This window comes from Phascolarctos cinereus, unplaced genomic scaffold, assembly GCF_003287225.1.
Source record: "Phascolarctos cinereus isolate Bilbo 61053 unplaced genomic scaffold, phaCin_HiC Scaffold_726;HRSCAF=1367, whole genome shotgun sequence".
Lineage (NCBI taxonomy): Eukaryota > Metazoa > Chordata > Mammalia > Diprotodontia > Phascolarctidae > Phascolarctos > Phascolarctos cinereus.
In genome coordinates this window covers 223,916,994-223,934,690 of record NW_027556098.1, presented here as the reverse complement: position 1 = coordinate 223,934,690, position 17,697 = coordinate 223,916,994, and the positions used below count along the sequence as shown (strand labels likewise).

The 17,697-nt window shown below is 33.5% G+C and overlaps 1 protein-coding gene across 3 annotated transcripts in view; it reads right to left on the bottom strand.

Moving 5' to 3' along the window:
- The window catches only part of TTC21B (tetratricopeptide repeat domain 21B), a 100,802-nt gene that overhangs the window by 75,429 nt on the left and 7,676 nt on the right, over positions 1-17,697 (bottom strand). For all 3 annotated transcript variants that reach the window (XM_078146990.1, XM_020990878.2, XM_078146989.1), the window contains exons 2-9: positions 17,292-17,421; positions 17,085-17,195; positions 14,027-14,193; positions 12,350-12,472; positions 9,182-9,339; positions 8,797-8,881; positions 4,536-4,634; positions 3,192-3,384 (exon numbers count right to left, since the gene is read on the bottom strand). In XM_078146990.1, the coding sequence (XP_078003116.1) occupies positions 3,192-3,384; positions 4,536-4,634; positions 8,797-8,881; positions 9,182-9,339; positions 12,350-12,472; positions 14,027-14,193; positions 17,085-17,195; positions 17,292-17,421 (1,066 nt within the window). The remainder of the gene's footprint in view (positions 1-3,191; positions 3,385-4,535; positions 4,635-8,796; positions 8,882-9,181; positions 9,340-12,349; positions 12,473-14,026; positions 14,194-17,084; positions 17,196-17,291; positions 17,422-17,697) is intronic.

Sequence of the window (17,697 nt, the reverse complement as noted above, 5' to 3'; positions counted from 1 at the left end):
CTCTGTGGTATCATTCAACAAATCATATATGATTTTTGAGTCCATGAAAGACGTACTGCTGGAAGAAACTCTTTAAGACAATATTTTACTCTACAGAATCAATATTTTTTATACTCAACAAATAATAAGCAATTTTTTACTCAACTAACAGTAAGCACTGTGGAAGCCAGTAATTTGTGTATCATTCAGTCAACTGCATGATGATAAACATATAATCTACTAGAGGATATCACCTGTGAAAGACTTATTATTCACTTCTAATTAAAGATAATCATGTCTTCAATACATATGTAGATTTTTCTGACAAAAAAATTTAGATAGGAAAATAAGAATATTGGCTGGTAGTTGCTCCTTTAGACACCATTTTCTAAGATTTCTTTTCCTAGACTTTTGCTATATTCCTTTTCTTCAGGTAACTTGTGAATCGATTCACTGACTTCATCTGTGTAAACTTTGTGTAGTCCAGTTGCTTTTCTCATCTTTGCTGCTGTTTTCACTTCTTTTATAAGCATATTCAGGACAGTAGTTCAAAGGTGGTATCTTCAATCATCTCAAAGGTGAAAAGATATAAAATGCAAATCTTTTTCATATTTCCTGTTTGACAATCTTCCAGTTTCATCCTTAAATGCTCTCAGGAAATTTTTTTCTTTTTGGTAAACTGGTTTTTCCCTACACTGCTTCTTACTCTTTTATAAGGTAACAGTACTTACAGTCTTTAACAATCTTTCTTAATTAGATTTTAGAAATGAGTTTATATTCTAAATCAGTTTTATCCTTAGCTGTCAAATCTTTCTCTTTGGCAAGTAAGTCAAGTGTTTTTTCATTAAGATGCATTTTAGGGTATATTTGTTTCTAGTCACTTGAAGAGTAAAGAAAACTTAATAGCTCACATTTCCATTTTACAGGTGTGGAAACTGGAGACCAAGACTATATAATTTGTTAGATTATGTTAGAGATAGAAGGAATTTTGCCAATCACTTAGTTTAAATACCCTTATTGTGCAGATGGGGAAACTGAGGCCTAACGATGGGGAAAGAAATGGTTTGTTCAATGTCATACAGGTTATTGGTAGCAGAGATGGGATTTGATGCCAGGTTAACCAATTTCAAATGCGCTTTCTCTTTGGTCATTTATTTACTGAAATAGCCTCGTGATTAGTTTCTTTGTATCCAATCCACTCTCCACTTCATCTTTCACAAATGTGCAAAACTGATATTTCTATATCAAAGGTCTGACCACATCACTCCCTTGCTCAAGAAAGTAAAGTTGCTCCCTTTTGTCTTTAGGATACAATACAAATACCTATTCTTAGATTTGAAGGCCCTGTACAATCTTGCTTCAGCCTACCATTTCAGACTTAACGTACCTTATTCATCTCCCTTTGTTCTATGTTCCAGTCAGACTAACCTATTTGCTGTTCTCCACATAGGACATTCCATCTCTCATCTTTGTGCCTCTGCCCAGCTCATTCACTGTGTCCGGAATGCATGTTCTCCTCATCTCTGTCTCAAAGAAATCCTGACTTCTTTCAAGACAGACCTTTCAAAACAGAAGGTGAACCTGTTTTCCCTCAACTGCTAATACCCTGCCTCCAACAATTACTTTGTATTTACTTTGCATAAATTTTACATTTTAACTTTTTTGTGTACATGTTTTTCTTCCCAATGGAATATAAACACTTGAGAGCAGGGATGGCTTTTTTTTTCTTTTATCCTTTGTGCCTAGCACAATGCTTGGTATACAACAGGAGCTTAATAAATACTTACTGAATCAATATCAGTTAAACAACATTTGAAATTATTCTAACTGGTGTTAATATATCTTCATTCATTTCTCACTTTCCAGTCAACAATTTGTTTAGATAAATCAGGTAGGAATTGTTTTAATTACACAACATATTTTTTTCACTTTTATTCTTCAAATTTTGTATTATTTTGACCTTTCCCCAAACAAGTCAGTGGTCTGACTATAATAGGCAGATGGATAATTTAGGAATAGTCCTCTATCGCATATCTCTCTATCTGTGTACATGTTACTCCCCCATAATAAACTCCTTGTGGGCAAAAGCAGAGATTACTTTGTAGTTTTAAATTTCCAATGTTTAGCATAAATCTGATACACAGTATCACTTAAATTATTGTTGAATGAATGACTCCCACATTTCTATATCTGAAAAGATATAATCAATAATAATGACTTTTAATGATGTTAGCTGGTGCTTACTCTGTTCCATGTCTTCAGATTATTTTTTCAAAGAGCAAGCCCATGATGTACTGCTGTGAGGCTTCTGTGCAGTCAACAAAAAAGACTTTGGCTTCTATTATTCCTTATGCCTGAACTAAGTTTTCCAATATATTTTTCATTATTCTAACTATTCCCACTTTGGTATGAAGTCAACAGGTATCTGCTGAATCTCATTAGGTTTTTCATTTAATTTTTCTACCCCTTCCTCCCATATGTGTTGATCCATAAGGTGAAATTATTTTCATGGTGATCTTTTTGCAAATCAAGTACTACAATAAAAAACTATGCATGACAAAACCAATTCCCCCAATTTTTTTCTCTGATTCTTCAAAGAAACTGTGAGCTATCTTTCCACTTAGCTGCAGTATCCTTCCGTCTTCTGGTTTCATTTATAGTGATAATGCCAAGGTTCATATGATTAATTTCCTCAAACAATACATGTACTCATTGGTTAGTAGAAAGGATCTTAAATTTGGAGTACCAACTGAAAAGATGATCTTTTTAGGATGTCAAAAAATTTTGTGACCTTTTAGCATTCTGTCTCTTTTTTCACCACACTGCTATCATCACTACAGAACATAGGTGACACAAGACTTGGTCATGGCCAAAGACTTCATCACCAAATGGATAACCTACTAGTGATGGCCCTCCAAAAACAAACACAGCATATTGCTAAGAGTATACTTGAATTCTTTTCCTGCATGGTGGACCCTTTCCAAAATGTACACTTGGCTAGCAAAGCCTCTGAGAATTCAGATTACCTCCATATCCTGATAAAGTATTAGAGGAGAACTCTGTGGAGGCACTTAAAGTCTTTTAAAATTTTTAATAAGTTGTAAACAAAAGTATTACATTTGCCCTTTTTAAAGAATTTTAAATGGTATATTAAGTAGTCAATAATTCCTTGAGACAATATTAAGAAAAAGTTAAGAGGTGTGCTATCATACCTATTAGTGAAGATACACTGGTCTCATCAAGTGTCATTGCAGTTTTATACCATTTGAGTGCCTCTTTAACTTTTCCTTGTAATATCATTTGATATCCAAGTTCTGTAGCAAATTCTGCATCCTGAGGAGCTAAACCAAATGCTCTCTCAACTAACATTTGAGTTTTCTGAAGGATAAGTTGATTCCGTCCACACTAAAATAAAAACAAAAAGAGCTAGTAATTGAAGACCAATACCTTGTCTCACAGAACAGTGGTATTCTTTAATACTATACTTTTCACATTTATCTTTCACAAAAATGTGAGGAAAAATAAGGAATCTAGCCAATTCATAATCATTCATCTGCAAAATTCTCTTAAGTATACATGTTCTAGTGAAGTAAGAAGACTAAGATCATGCCAGAACTTATACATTTGCAGGAGTATTACCCTTCAAAGTAACAACTATTTATTCCAAGGAGGCTGCCTCCAATTTATTACAGCATCTTCATGATCAAACTGGACAATGTTACTTATAGTGGCTATATATTGCTGGATTTACAGCCTCCCAAGGTCATTAAAAAAGAAATTACTGTAAAGTAATATTTCTAAAATGAAACAAATGTTTAAAAACAACCATTTAAAATTAGCAATATTTCCAAAAAATAAACTAGGCTGTGGTTAAAGAAGAAAAATTTTAAACTTGAATTAGTTGAGCATGCCCCAATTTGCTAAGAAAAAAAGAAAATTTTGAAAAACTGAACAAGTGTATATGTGTATGTACAAATATGCTCATTCCTACACAAACTTTTCCAAATATGAAACTTATAGTAGAGACATACACAAACAAAGCCAAAGATGGTATTTAAGAATCTTTTCTCCTGTAAACATTTTCAGCTGAAACTGCAGGTATCCTTTAAAGCTCAATGCAAATGTTGCCTCCTTCACAGAACCTTTTGTGAGCTAGTCAACCAAATTTCATTTTTTCCCTCTGGAATTTTCATAAAACTTTAAATCACTCATGCATTTTTACAGTACAGTATATTTTTTCAGATATGATTCTTCTCTATCATAGTGCAACTCTTTGAGAGCAAGGACTATACTTCATTTCTCTTTATATTCTTACTTCCTGCTCCATAGCTTCTCCTTGCAGAATGCTAGAACACAGCAGGCATTCAATAAATGTTTTTAATTGAACAAAAATGATACTTTTTCCTTAAGAGCAAAGAATGTCAATAAGGTTGTCCTTACAAATTAAAAGTGTTAAATTATTGCTACATAGTAGTTGTTATCCTATTTTTAAATCTTAGAGAAAAAGAAAAATTTGCGCATCTTGCTTCAGAACATAAGGAAGTCTAAATTCTTACAGTTCTGCTGAAAGCTAATGCCATTGTGTAAAAAAGTTGAGCATTCTGTGGTTCCACCGCATCTAATGCACTAATTAAATCACCCAGCATGTTGGTAGCCTAGAACAAAAATAAAAACAATAAAATTTTAACAAGTATGTATGTTAAATATATACATTAGGCTAACAGATTCATATCTTGCTAAAAATTTGGAAGGTGCCAAGTTTTTAAAAGCCTGGAGTGATGTGATATATAGTTTCTATTTTTCTTGTCTAATCTACATTGATTATTATTACCTAAGATTAGTTAATAAAATATCTATTTATTTATAAAAAATTTAAAAGAAACTCCTTTAAATGATTTAAATTCAAGGTTCTTATTTAAGAGTCCTAACTGTTCTATCATTTCTGGTGGCAATGACCTTGTCTTAAATTGCTATTTTAAAAATATTCAGCTTACCAAGATACACATAAAAACTACATGAATACAACTACAAAATACTGTTGACAGAAACAAATGAAATATTAATTGTTCATGGATAATCCAAGCTAATATAACAAAAATGACATTACCTAAATTAGTTTACTTATTCAGTGTCACAATAATGAAACTACCAAATGATTATCTTACAGAATTGGAAAAAATAACAACAAAATTAATCTGGAAGAGAAGGTCAAGAATATCAAGGAAAATAATAAAACAATAAGAAGAAAAGGAGGTAGGCAGTATCAGGTGTCAAATTATACTACAAAGCAGTAATCATCAAAATATTTTGGTACTGGTTAAAAAATGGAGGCTGATGACTGCAACAGATTAGGTTTATAATATATCAAAGCAAATGAATCTATTAGCCTAGTGTCTCCATAAACCCAAAGACCTCAGCTTCTGGGGGAAGGGTTCAGGTTTTGACAAATATTGCTGGGAAAACTGGACAGCAATTTGGAAGAAATTAAGCTTAGACCTCATACCATATACCAAGATGAACTATAAATACCGAGATATATGATGTAGATAATGAAAGGTCACATCATAAACAAAGAAACAAGGAAGAAAATACCTTTTATATCTATGTTTAGCGGAAGAAGTCATGACTAAAAAAGGGATAGCAAGGGCATTAAAAGATAAAATGGACAATTCTGATTACATACAATTTTAAAGTTTTTGCACAAACAAATGCAATGTAATAACTAAACAAGAGCTAGAGCATCACATAAGAAAAAACAGAAAATGTTGATTATATAAAATTTAAAACTTTTTACACAAACACATCTAACACAGGTAAAACTAGAAGGGAAACTGTGAACCGGAAAAAATATTTGCAGCAAGTTTCTCTGATAAAGGTCTCGTTTTCAATATATAAAAGGAGCTACTCAAGATTTACGAGGATAAGAGCTATTCCTCAGGACAGGAAGAGGTAGTTCTCAAGGGAAGGAGTCCAAGCTATCTACAGCCTACAATAATTTTTAAAATTAGCAATAATTAGAGAAACATAAATTAAAGAAACCCTGAAGTTCTACCTCTTATCTATCAGACTGGCAAAGTTGATGAAAAATGAAAATCACAACTGCTGGAGTGGTTATTAGAAAATACGCATGGTGATGCGCTGCTGGTTGGAGCCATTAATTAGTCCAACAATTCTGGAAAGTAATTTTGTACTATAATTATAAAGTCATTAAACTGTGAATATTCTTGTCCCAGTAATATCACTATTAGGCCAATACTGAAAATAGATCAAAGAGAGGAAAAGGTCCGAAATCTACCTACGTGGCTCAGTGGCTAGAGTGTTGGATCTAGAGATAGGAAGACCTGAGTTCAAATCTGGCCTCAGACACTTACTAGCTGTGTGATCCTCTGTTTGCCTCAATTTCCTCATCTATAAAATTGGGATAATAATAGCACCTATTTCCTAGGGTTGTCGTGAGGATTAAATGAAATGTTTGTAAAGTGCTTATCACAGTGACTGGCACATAGTAAGCATGATATACGTGTTTGCTATTATTAACTATTATAAATGTGTAAAACTATTTATAGTAGTTATTTTTGTAGTGACAAAGAGCTGGAAAGGGCCTGCCCATCATTTGGGGAATGGCTGGATAAATTATGACACAACATATGAATGTAATGGAGTACTAGTATACTGTAAGAAATGTTGAAAGAGATGGTCCCAAAAAACCTGGGAAAACTTGTATAAACTGATATAGTGTGAAGTGAGTAGACCAGGAGAACAATTTATACTATTATAGCAACATTGTAAAAATGAACAATTTTGAACGATTCAAGAAACTTGATCAATACTAAAATTAACTATGACTCCAGAAAATCAATGATGAAGCAGGCTATTTATCTTCCAACAGAAAGGTGACAGACTAAATAAGCAGAATTAGCATACACATTTTGTCACAGCCAGTACGGAGATTTGTTTTGTTTTTCTCTTTTTTTTTTTTTTTCAGTTAAGGGAGTGGGGTTAAGAGGGAGAAAACATTGCCTAATCATTGAAAAAAATTATTTAAAAAACCCAGCAATATATAAATCCATTTATTTCTACAAACAAATATGCATGATTATGTCATTCACTTGATGCTTCTTAATACATTATTGACTGAATTCATGTGCATTTTGTCTATGGGGGCCTTTTGATACCATGATTGGATTTTAGCTGTTTAACAGGCTCCATTTAGAGGGGAACTACTTTGTTATATTTGAGAAATCAATGATGTATACCTGTTATCAGCCTGGGCTACTGCTTGGTGAAATAATATCTATCTATTCCAAAAGTATTTCTGTCCATTTTTGACCCTTTCATGATGTGCTCAAGAATGTCTATTAGTCTTCTTCCTTGTTTTTGGTAAAAAAGTGTTTATCTTTATAGCTGTCTTAGGGTTACAAGCCCTGTGTTTTGTTAATATTTTAAGAATTTTTGTTAATTTGTCATAGTTCATTTAAAAGTTAAAACATATACATTAAGTTTGGGATTATGGAGCTATTAACTACTTTAAATGTGTTCTTCCTTTTCACTTGGATTTCAGAGCATCAATAAATTAATTAGGTTTTTTTTAGCTATTAGATTTGTTTGTATAAAAAGATTTATGACTAAAAAATATCTCTTTGATATCTTCATCCTCAATGTGTCTTGGGTGGAGACCAATGTATTTGTAGGTATCGACTTTATCTAATGATTCAATAAAACTCCAGATTCAAGCAAAGAATTTTCAATCTATATCATCTATTCATGCACACTGAGAATTTTATCCCTCTGAATCCAAATGATATTTTCATATCATTGGAGAAAGATTCTATGAAATGAACGATCTGTTCAAAGTGTTTCTTAAAGTGATAGATAGATAGATAGATAGATAGATAGATGATAGATAGACAGATATCATTCACAAAGATCTCTTATTATGAATCAATAATATGCTTTGGTTCAACTTCCTCTTTAATTTGGAAAATCTATTTAGTTTTATTTAGGAAAAGCAATGATGGATTTCAGGTAAGCAGAAGCATAATGGGCTTAAACTGTCTCCCCAGAAAATTGCATTTTCTATAAATTATTCTTGACATTAGTGTACTTATTTCTTGTTTAAAATAGAGAATGGATTTCCCAGGGAACATCAGAAACTTGCATTTTCACTAAATGGATCTATTTTTACACATTTGCAATATATAAATAAACTATAACTGAAGAAATGAGTCAAAGGCTTTAAGGTAATCAACAACAGCAGTATAAATGTTACAGCACTTTGGGGCACTTTGAAATAATCAATGAAGGCAGTATAAATGTTATATAGCACTTTGGAGCTACTTTTTCAATAATAATAATAATAATAAGTAATAATAAGTCACACTCACACCACTAGAACTTTTTGGCAAATTCTTTTTGTTACTTAGCCAATATGTTGTTTTCTTGTTAGTGTTTATAGATTTTCATGAAGTATGTAAATAACTATCCTACATTTTAAGGGGTTGCTGGTGTTTTCGTCTTTTGATAATAGACATTTCATGTCTTCTGTTGGATGACACATCTGAGATAAAGCTGGATGATATTTCTACTGATGATGATGTGCCAACCAACTGAGTTTCATTACTGAAAGATTTGAATTAATGTTAATTTGCAGCCGCATGGAGGATATAAATTAGGGAGGGAAGAAACTTGAAGGAAAACAATTAGGAAGCTATTCAAAGTTCATTTAACCCATAAGGTTAAACTGCACAGATTGCAATTACAGGCATCAATGTTTAATGGCTTGCTATGTAGGAATATTAAGTACTTTAAGATACTTACCTCTTGTATATTTCCCTCCCTACACAAATAGTAAAGAGCTAGCATTCTTAGGGATTCCACATTTTGATTATCTTGCTGAATTAACCTGTAGGAAAACATTCCAATCATTATTAACGTAAATGTACTTTTCTTTTACTTTAGGGCATGATCATATAGGTCTTTGGTTATGTTGACCCAAATACACAATTTTTAATTAGTAACATAACCAATGGAACTCCCAAACTGAAGTTAATTTACTAATGTTAGAAAAACAAGCATCAAGAGATTTCTGTGTTCTTGTGTTGCAAACTTATGGAAAACAAAGAGTGCACATAGATATTTTTCCTCATTCCCCTATATGTAAACAAAGTCAAAGATGATATTTAAGATTCTATCTTTACTTAACCTTCGTGCTGTCTCAACAGTCTGATACCAATCTTGCAAGGCTAACTGCAACTTCATTTTCTTTACAAAAGCAGGAAGAAAGCTGGGGAATTTTATTGTTATCTGGTTCACAGTCTCCAGAGCTCCTGAATAATTCTGGCGTATTTCAAGGTACTGGGCCTAATGGGAGAAAAATGTTATAACAAAATAGTGATCCCTATGAAGAGTTAAAAGTGTGTTAATCCATAAAAGTTAAACATTTCATTTAACACATTTACTAGAAATTTCATAAAATTTTTAAAACGCTATTGCAAGAGGTAAATAAAAACAGAAAACAAAATGTATTCTAAACACCTTTTCTAGAATTAAAAAAATTGAGAGATTAGTAAATAGTTTATAGATTTTGATAGTTTTTTCATCCCTTACAGGAAAAAATTGGGGAAAATGTGACATGAATTTTAAAAGCAAAACAAACTAAGTCTAAAATGTTGAATGAAAGCTTTTAAGTGCAGATGAGAGAACCATTTTGCATATATAATATTATTATATTTATTACATTTAATTTATTATTATTTTATTACATAATTATATAATATATTAAATATTGAATTAATATTATTAATTCATTATATTTAATTTAATGTTATTATTATTATTATATTTAGTTTGATATTGATGCCCACTTGGTGAGCTCAGTTATCTTCTACAGGTTCAATTATTTTCTTTACATTGATGACTAGCAAATCTATGCAAACTTCTCTAATCTCCCTCTTGAATTTGTACCACACTGACAATTGTTCACTAATCCTCTCTTCCTGAATATCTGTTCCATTCAGCATCTCAAACTTAAGATGTCTCTTCCCTCTTTAAAAACCATCCCCTCCTCCACTCCAAAGTTCCTTATTTCTGCTTAGGGCACAAAAAGCTACATGTCATTGAGTATTCCCCTTTCTGTCATATCCAATAAGTTTTCAAGTCTTATTGATTCTACTTTTGCAAAATCTACTTTTTGCAAAAATTTCTCTTTCTCTCCAGTCAGAAGGCTACTAACCTAGTTCAGGTATGTATTATCCATCTAATAAAATATTGCAAAAGGCCCTAATTAGTGTCCCTAATTGTAATCCCTTCCTTCTCTAAATAACAATCTCTTAACAGTTATCAAGTTAATATTCCTAAAACACAGGGCTATGTCACTCTGCTTCTCAAAAATCTTCATGGGTTCCCTATTGCCTCTGGGTTAAAATGTAAACTCCTCAGCCCGCATTTAAAGCTCTCTCTATAATCTAGCTCACACCTACATTCCCACACTTATTCCATATTACTTTTATTCACACACTCTATATTTCAGGGAAGAAATGAAACAAAACAAAGAAGCCTAGTCTACTGGCTGTTGCTAAAACTTGGCTTTATACCTCTATGCCTGTTTAAAAATTGACCCTCAAATCTGAAATATACTTTTGTCCTCACTTATCTAGTTTTTTTCAAGGCTCAACTTATGTGCCACTTTCTAGCAAAGCCTTTATTGACATTCCCTTAATTATTAGTACTTTTTTCCTCCTCAAATTATTTCATCTACTTGTCCATGTACATACCACATCTCCCAGGAAGAATGTAAATTCCCAGAAAGCAGGGATTATTTTTTTTCTTCTTCATTTCCAAAGCTTAGCACAGTGCCTGGGATATGATAGGTACACCTACCTCCTTTCCCAATCTCAGCTTGGTCTTGTTACTCTCAAATCCCTTGCCCCCTCATAATACTGATGCTCGTGTATTATCAAACCCCAACCCTGGATTACTCCCAACACTCACTTTTTCTCCTCCTACTCACTTGAGGCTGCATAGAGCTAGAAGAAGCCACATAATTGTGCAGACTGTATTCACTACAAATTTGTGTTAACTAGCTTCAACTGGGCTCTCCTTGTAGCAAGACAATCATTTTTTCTTCTCCTTAACTGATTTTCTTTTCTACACCGGCAATTCCAAACGTTCTCTTCTCTCCTTGATTCTCATATTATTCCCTCTTACCATTTCAGCTAAGAAATTACAAGACATTCATCTCATACTTTTTTGAGAAGAGGACTTTCACAATTTACTCCCTTTTGTCCCCTTTCCTACATCTTAAAACTCCAATATTCCAAGCCTGGAATATACTCTTTCTTCATTTTATATCTCAGAGTCCCAAGTCTTCTTTAAAGCTCAGCCAAGTGATATACCTTCTACATGAAGCTTTTTCAGATACTCTGGCTGCTAGTGTTATCCCTTGAAAATTATCTTGAATTTATTTTGTATATTCTTGTTTATGCACATTTTGTTTCCTCTGATATAATGTAAACTCTTTGAAGGCAAGGACAATTTAATTTTTGTCTTTTTGTCTGGCAGAGAGTGTGAATTGAGTAAATGCTTGTTATTTGAATGATTTGTTGAAAACAATTAAATTTTAGTATTTACTGACTGCCTCCTGCTCTCTTGGGTAAGTCTATGTAGGGGAATCAGCATTAACCCCAAAAGACTGTGTTAATTGGGCTCAAATGAATTAAGATTCTCAGTCTAGTTTTCATTACTGGCATTGATGTAACTTTGCTACGACGTAAAGGGGATGATCTTATGGATGCACACACCATAAGATCATCCCTTTAATACTGTGCCACATATATATTCATGCATATATACACAGAGCTACCTGGCTTTTTATCTTCAGGCATATATTATGTAACATTACTTTGATCAACACTGTATTGCAATATTATTATTAGTACATTATAAGCAAACCCTGCTATAACACTGCTAATTTTATAACTTGATTCGACAAATATTTAAGTACACTTTTATGTGCAAGGTACTGTGCTAAGCTCTGGAGACAAAGACACACACAAAAAAGAATGAAAAGCTGTTCTGTCCTCAAAAAGCCTATATTCTACTGGGGGATACAATGTAAATAGTTAAGTAAATACAAAAGAGCTGCCCCTTTAGAACTAACTATTCTTTTTAAGCTTGTTTTATATAACGCCATGATTTTGCAGAACCAAGTATAAGTATAAACTCAAATTTATATAGAATATCACATCAGTTGACACCAGTCTGTGGCATATAGTAGGTATTTAATAAAATGCTTCTTGACCATGGTGCACCAAATACTTTAGAATTAATGTATAAAAGCTGGATATACTTAACTCCATTTTAATGAACTCACCTTACCCAGCATAGCAAAAATGTCATTCCCCTCTTGTATGGCTTCCTCGAAGTACCTCAGTGATTTTTTAGCATAAGCTTCTTTTCCACTAGTTACATCAAGCCATGCTCTCAAAACTAGTCCCTGTAAAAGGAATAATCTAGTCAGATTTCTCTTTGTTTTGGAAATTAATATATACATTGATAAGGAGCAGAGAATAAAAGTCTTTTGGAATTTATAATATAGAAAAAGCTTTAACAAACTCATGAAAATACATTTTAGTACTACAGAGTTAGATTTTGAACACTTGCGAGCCATGAGTCAAAGAAACTATAGATTACTGTGGAACTCAACAAACACCAATTCACTGTATTTGGCATTGAGAAACATGCCAAATACTCCATTACTGCTAAAACTGATTTATTGCTGTTTTCATACTGATTTGGTGATTTACCAGTATAATTTTAGCATCTTGACTACTCTTCTGATATGTTAAAAAAACAAAACAAAACATGAGCACCTAAACAGACAAGGAAAAGTAGGTCAGTAACAGTGCCATTACATCCATTTTAGGTAAAGACAATCTTTACCTCTATCAGTGGCAAAAGCTGCAAGAGATCAAAATAAAAGGATAAATGAGGTCAGAAAGAATGGAGCATTAATTGATATCACTGACATGACCATTAATACGTACTATGGAATTAAATGGTAGTGAGCTGGTAGATTTTTTTTTTGACATATGCAATTACAACAGCTGATGTGGCTGATCTAGCCTGAAAAGGTCAAATAATTTCAACCGGGGAAATACACAAACACACACTCATACTCTCTCTCTCTCTCTCTCTCTCTCTTTCTATCCACTGATGCCTTCTGTAATTTAGGATATAGCTTTCATGAGTTACTAAGGCTGAACGATGTATCATTATGCATTCAAGTTTGTGATACGCCTCTTATGAATTTCAGTACACTGATCCACAGACAACAGACAGCTACCAATACACTTGTCACTGGGGCCACACTAAAGTCTTTCCCAGATAGATAAGAAGCGTTAAAGCTTTCATTTGGCTGGCATAGTCTATAAGTCACCTTGATGCCACATTGAGGTATCAGAGAAGGTATAGTATGCTAGAAGGAATGATTAACCTAAGTTTCCTCATCTGTAAAATAAAGGAGTGCTACTAAATGGCTTTTAAAGTTCCTTACAACTCTTAAACTATGAACCTAAAACAGAATTTCAAGCAAATAAAATTTTTTTCTTAATAAATCTTTTTCTTAACAAAACATTAATTTAACCACAAAAATCATAATAGAAACAAACATTAGAAAAAGTCTAAGAATTCAGTTAAATATTTATGTTGTCAATTTGTAGTTAGGTAATTGACTTTTTCAATTAAATATCGGGCCAATTCTTAAAATAGAAAAGCCTATTTCTATTTTAAAGTTTTAATTTAACCACTTGTTTGTTTTCCATGAAAATACAGATAAGTAAACTGAAGTAATGTTCCCACTACTGACTAGTTCAGATTAGGCTCTTCACTTAATGGAAGAGAAAATTTTACAGAAAACTCATTAAGTAACACAATGAAAACCAACTTTTACAATGTCAGAATATAATACAATACATTTTTAAATGTAGTAGTAGTGATCAAGAAATGAAGATCTTTTACGCTTGAATTGACAATTAAGAAAACTAACTACCTCTTTACTACCATTAGAAATTTTGATCATTCTGTCAATATACTCCCGAGCCTTATCATGACGACCAATATGCCACAAAAATAACCCTGCATAGTAGAGAGCCTTTGGTCCAGCTGTTTTACGATGCTCCTTCATTTTAGCATCCAGTTCCAGGATGGCTTCTCGATCTGGATGGGGAAAAAAAAACCCTAAAATGAAAATTAATTCCTCTAAATTTAGGATCTGGGGTTTTTACATATCAACTTTCCCATATAGATAGGTTATATGTCTTATATTTAATTAGCTTTACAAATAGTCCAGGGCAGGGGTTTCCAGATTCAGGGTACCTGCAGTTAATAATCAGTAATAACAGTTAATAGTCAATCTTGTGTTCAGATGACTAATTACTCTTAAATCTTTGAGAAGTGATGCAAAGATTTAGATAGTGTTCTTCTCTATGCATATCTAGAGGCAGACTGGGTTAGTAGGAAGAACAGTGGATTCATAAGTCAGAAGACCTAGTTATAAAATCTGATTGGTAAAGCTCTTGTAACTTTAGTTTCCTCGTCTATAAAAATGAGGATATTAGTTTGAATTACCTACCTCAGGTCTTTTTGTAAGAAAAGCCATTTTTAAGTTGCAAATTTTAATACTAGGACTTGTGATTTTTTTTACCAGCGCAAGTATTCCCATTAACAATACTCAGTGTAATCCCTCTTTATTTAGCAGCAGATCTCTGAGAGTAGCTGAACAATTTTTCACTCTAAGGCTCATCCTTCAGATACTAGACATGAAACTTATGACAAGCCTGGGCTCGGCTGAAATGAATTTAGTTGAATCCTTTTCCTGCATGGTGGGACCTATCAGAGAAAGCTTACAATCTACTAGTATAGCCTTTAAGAAACCAGGATTTTCACACTCTGAGGGAAATAATTTTTTGGCAGATTTAAGTATTACATACATGCAAGTTGTTATCATTAGTAGGAGATTAATGATATAACAAATATGAATTTGAGTTTGAGACTCTAAAACTAGCTTATGTCAATAGACTACCACAGACATATTTTTAAAGAGTTTTTTTCATTTATAGCTCATACTTTGATATTTAAGTGGCTCTGTAATCAAATATGCCAGGTTACCTGCTAAAACAATACACATTTTAAAACAAAACAAAACATCTTGCACAACTTTTGTACTTGTTTCTTCATAAGGGGTCTATCTAATCTCTTGAAGATCACTATGGAAATCTTCAAGCAGAGACCGATGTCCACTTAGTGGTATATGCTGGGGAAGGGGTTCTTGTTCAGATAGAGGTTGGAATACATGACCTCTGTATTCTACTCCACTCCTAATATTATGTAATTACAGAAAAAATACATAAACTTGGGTGGTAGTATAACTAGTATGGTGAGGGAACTCAAAACCATGGGGGAAAGACAATGAGCTTTGTTTTGGACATAATGAGTTTAAGATATCTACTGGAGGTGCAGTTTAAGATGTCTGAAAGGAGCTGAAGATGCAAGATCAGCAGAGAGATTGGGGCAGAATAGGTAGATTTGAGAATCATCAGAGTAAAGATAGTAATTAAATCCATGGAAGCTGATGACATCACCCAGTGAAATAGTACAGAGGAAGAAGAGAAGGAACCCAGAACAGAAACCTATGATTAGGGGGCATGATCTGGAGGAAGATTCAGCAAAGGAGACAGAAAAGTGGTCAGGTAAGTAGGAGGAAAACCAGGAGAGAGTAGTGTCCTGAGAACCTAGAGAAAAGAGAGTATCAAGGAGGAGAGTATGATCAACAGGGTCAAAGGCTATAGAGAGGTCAAAAAGAATAAGGACTGAGAGGAGACCACTGGATTTGGCAACTAAGAGCTAGTTCATTAGTAACTTTGAAGACAGCTGTGGAATGATAAGTTCAGAAGCCATACCATAAGAGGTTAAGAAGAGAGTGAGAAGAAAGAAAGCAGAGGTACCTATTCTAGGCTTTTTCAAGAAGTTTAGCTACAAAAGGCAAAAAAGAAATAGGATAATAGTTAGCAGGGATGGAAGGATCAAGTGGGAGATTTTTCAGGATAGGAGAGACATGGGCATGTCTACAGGAAGAAATAAATGAACCAGAAGAGAGGAAAAGATTGAAAACAAGTGAGTATGGAATGATGGAGGGGGTAATCTATTGGAGGAAACAGGATAGAACGCAATCACTTGAACAAATGGAGGGGTTAGCCTTGGTAAGGAGAAAGATCACTTCACTATGTGAAACAGGGGTGAAAAAGGAGAAAATGGCAGAAGGAACCTTAGTGATAAGAGATAAGGAAGAAAGGGGAAGAAAGAATGGCCTCATTTTTTTCTGTAAAATATGAGGCAAGGTTCTCTGCTGAGAGAGTAAAGGGAGTGACAGGCATGGGAGGCTTAAGGAGGGATGAAAAGTTTTGGAAGAGACACTGTGGAAAATATATCTGAATGAATATCCAAAAAGACCTTTCCAACAATATGTAAATTCTGGAACAAACAGTATATATTGACAGTGGACTGGATCCAGATTTGGAAATGAAGAGGAGAAAGAGCTGGATTGCATTTGGGAAATTGCAAAGCACTTTACATACCCAAAATTTCTCAGCATTTCCAACCTTTCAACACGAATATTTTACTGTTGTTGCTATATGACAGTGATGGAAAGAAAGTACATGGTTTAAGCTGGTAGCAACACATAACTAACAAGAATGTCAAGAAGGTAAAAGGAGAAGATAAGCAGACCATACAGTGACAAGGGATGACAGGTAATTGGCCAGAGTGCTCTACTAGAATTTTCACTAGGGAGAAAGTGAGGAAGTCCTCCAGCATGCTGGATGAATCTCCAGTGGTTAATCTTATGGAGAAGATGGGCAGAGAATGGGCAGACATGGGTGAGATGCCATGGAATTCCCAAATCAATGAGATCCTACCGAGTGCTCAAGAGTATAAATATTATGGGAGTAAGAGAAAGATAAATGTGAATGGCGTAGGCCAAAAGTCTTGAGTGCTTTATTTTTAAATGTCTTCAGTGCTATGATAAATATAATGTTGACTGTATACTATACCTGGATTAGAACTCATTTTATGAGCATATATCAATGCAATCAAGGAGCAAAGGGATACATCTTGTTTGTTTTTAATGGCCTCCAATTCTCGAACAGCATCTTGGTTTCTACCTAAAAGTGAAATAGGATTAGGATAAAGTCGAAGTTTTTTCACCTAACAACAATAATTTCAAGCATAAAGAACACATTCACTAAAATAGTACATACCTTCCATTAATGAGCCATATGCATGGTAAAACCTGAAAACTGGATCACCGACATACCTCTTAAGTCCGTCACTTGCAACAATTATCACATGATGGAAAAATCTCTCTTGACAATAATAGTTGATCAAAGTCTGAAAGAAAAACAAATTTGACAAAGAAAAAATTTATAGCTTTTAGTGAAAAAAGCACTGAATCTGGATTGACATGCTCTAAGTTTGAATCCTGACACTGCTACTTATCTGTGTGACTGTGAACAAATCACTTAACCTTTATGTACCCCAGCTTCTTCATCTTTCAAAACAGGGGATTGGATTAGATGATCTTAAAGGTCCATTCCAGCTCAAGATCTGTGATCCAAATGAATGAACAAACAGAAGCATTTTTTTCTCCAAGAAGGGCCATAGTTA